Source organism: Limulus polyphemus, unplaced genomic scaffold, assembly GCF_000517525.1.
Source record: "Limulus polyphemus unplaced genomic scaffold, Limulus_polyphemus-2.1.2 Scaffold3054, whole genome shotgun sequence".
NCBI lineage: Eukaryota > Metazoa > Arthropoda > Merostomata > Xiphosura > Limulidae > Limulus > Limulus polyphemus.
In genome coordinates, this window is record NW_013668664.1 from 108,822 (window position 1) to 110,663 (window position 1,842).

At 31.6% G+C, this 1,842-nt stretch overlaps 1 protein-coding gene across 3 annotated transcripts in view; it reads right to left on the bottom strand.

The window, feature by feature from the left end:
* Positions 1-1,842, bottom strand: part of LOC106468565 (F-box/LRR-repeat protein 2-like) — an 18,108-nt gene that overhangs the window by 3,239 nt on the left and 13,027 nt on the right. For all 3 annotated transcript variants that reach the window (XM_022396899.1, XM_022396901.1, XM_022396902.1), the window contains one exon: positions 1,183-1,297. In XM_022396899.1, coding sequence (XP_022252607.1) covers positions 1,183-1,297 — 115 coding nt within the window. The remainder of the gene's footprint in view (positions 1-1,182; positions 1,298-1,842) is intronic.

The following is a 1,842-nucleotide window of genomic DNA, read 5'->3' on the forward strand; positions in this document are numbered from 1 at the left end:
GTATTTAAGATGACTTTGTATGGAGATGTTGTATACATGGTTGTAGCCTTCCTTTACAACATACAAGTATTTAGGATGACTTTGTATGGAGATGTTGTATACGTGGTTGTAACCTTCCCTTACAACATACAAGTATTTAGGATGACCTTGTATGGAGATGTTGTATGGTTGTAGACTTCCCTTACAACATATAAGTATTTAAAATGACTTTGTATGGAGATGTTGTGTGGTTGTAACCTTCCCTTACAACATACAAGTATTTAGGATGACCTTGTATGGAGATGTTGTATGGTTGTAGACTTCCCTTACAACATATAAGTATTTAAAATGACTTTGTATGGAGATGTTGTGTGGTTGTAACCTTCCCTTACAACATACAAGTACTTAGGATGACTTTGTATGGAGATGTTGTATGGTTGTAGCCTTCCCTTACAACATACAAGTATTTAGGATGACTTACTCATTTAAATCTAACTGAAGTAAAAATACTTCAGTGATTTCAGAAGAGGCATCCACTGCTTCGTAAAATTTAATTTAATTAACTTTCACACATTAGACTTCCTGATTTATCCCAATTCACTTCTGAAAAAGGCACTAATGTTATTGAAAAGTATTGAATTTTCATGTAAATATATTGTAAGTCAGTACACTTCGCTTGAAATTAAATATAAAACACATACAAAACTAAGTTTGATATAATATACAACAGTACTTTCATATATGCACTAGAAAAGAAAAATAATATCACGTATAAGACAAGCTTTTTATGCAAAATATAACAAAGTATTTTGTTTCAATTCCTTAATTATACTGTACAAAATGTCTAGCCTCTCCACCTAACTTACTCAATAATAACAAACAGGGCATTGGACAGGAGTTTGTAAGTTCGTTCTATAAGCCATCTTTACTCATAGTGCTGGATCCTACACTATGGAACTTCACTAATATCAAAAGGTTCCTCCAGTGATTTAATTCCATTTTTACCACAGTGCATGAATAATGAAAAATTTGCTTTTCTACATACTTTGTGTTTTCATAATTCATTCAGAAATGTTAACAGTGAGAAACTTCAATTGAATCAATGTTAATAAGTGATTTTAAATATATCGATAATGATAAGTTTTGTTAATGAACAGTTTTTAAATTAACCAAACGAAAAAGGAAACCAGATAAAATCCTTACATCATTACACTGTTCAAGATTCAAGTAACGTAATCTTGGTACCAGGTTGGGAACTTTCAGCAAGCAAACACCTGTCAATTTATACAGACCAGTCAAATCCAACACTTCAAGTTTACTGTAATAAAGCAAGAGAAGGTTCAAATAATAATAATACTGTGGTTCACATGTTAGTAATGAACTATCTAAAGTACAACTGTTCTAGTAATCAAACTCGTTAGTTAGTACTGCACTATCTAAAGTACAACTGTTCTAGTTATTAAACTCACACGTTAGTACTGCACTATTTAAAAGTACAACTGTTCTAGTTATTAAACTCACACGTTAGTACTGAACTATCTAAAGTACAACTGTTCTAGTTATTAAACTCACACGTTAGTACTGCACTATCTAAAGTACAACTGTTCTAGTTATTTAACTCACACGTTAGTACTGCACTATCTAAAGTACAACTGTTCTAGTTATTTAACCCATTAGTTCGTACTGAACTATCTAAAGTACAACTGTTCTAGTTATTTAACTCATTAGTTCGTACTGAACTATCTAAAGTACAACTGTTCTAGTTATTTAACTCACACGTTAGTACTGCACTATCTAAAGTACAACTGTTCTAGTTATTTAACTCACACGTTAGTACTGCACTATCTAAAGTACAACTGTTCT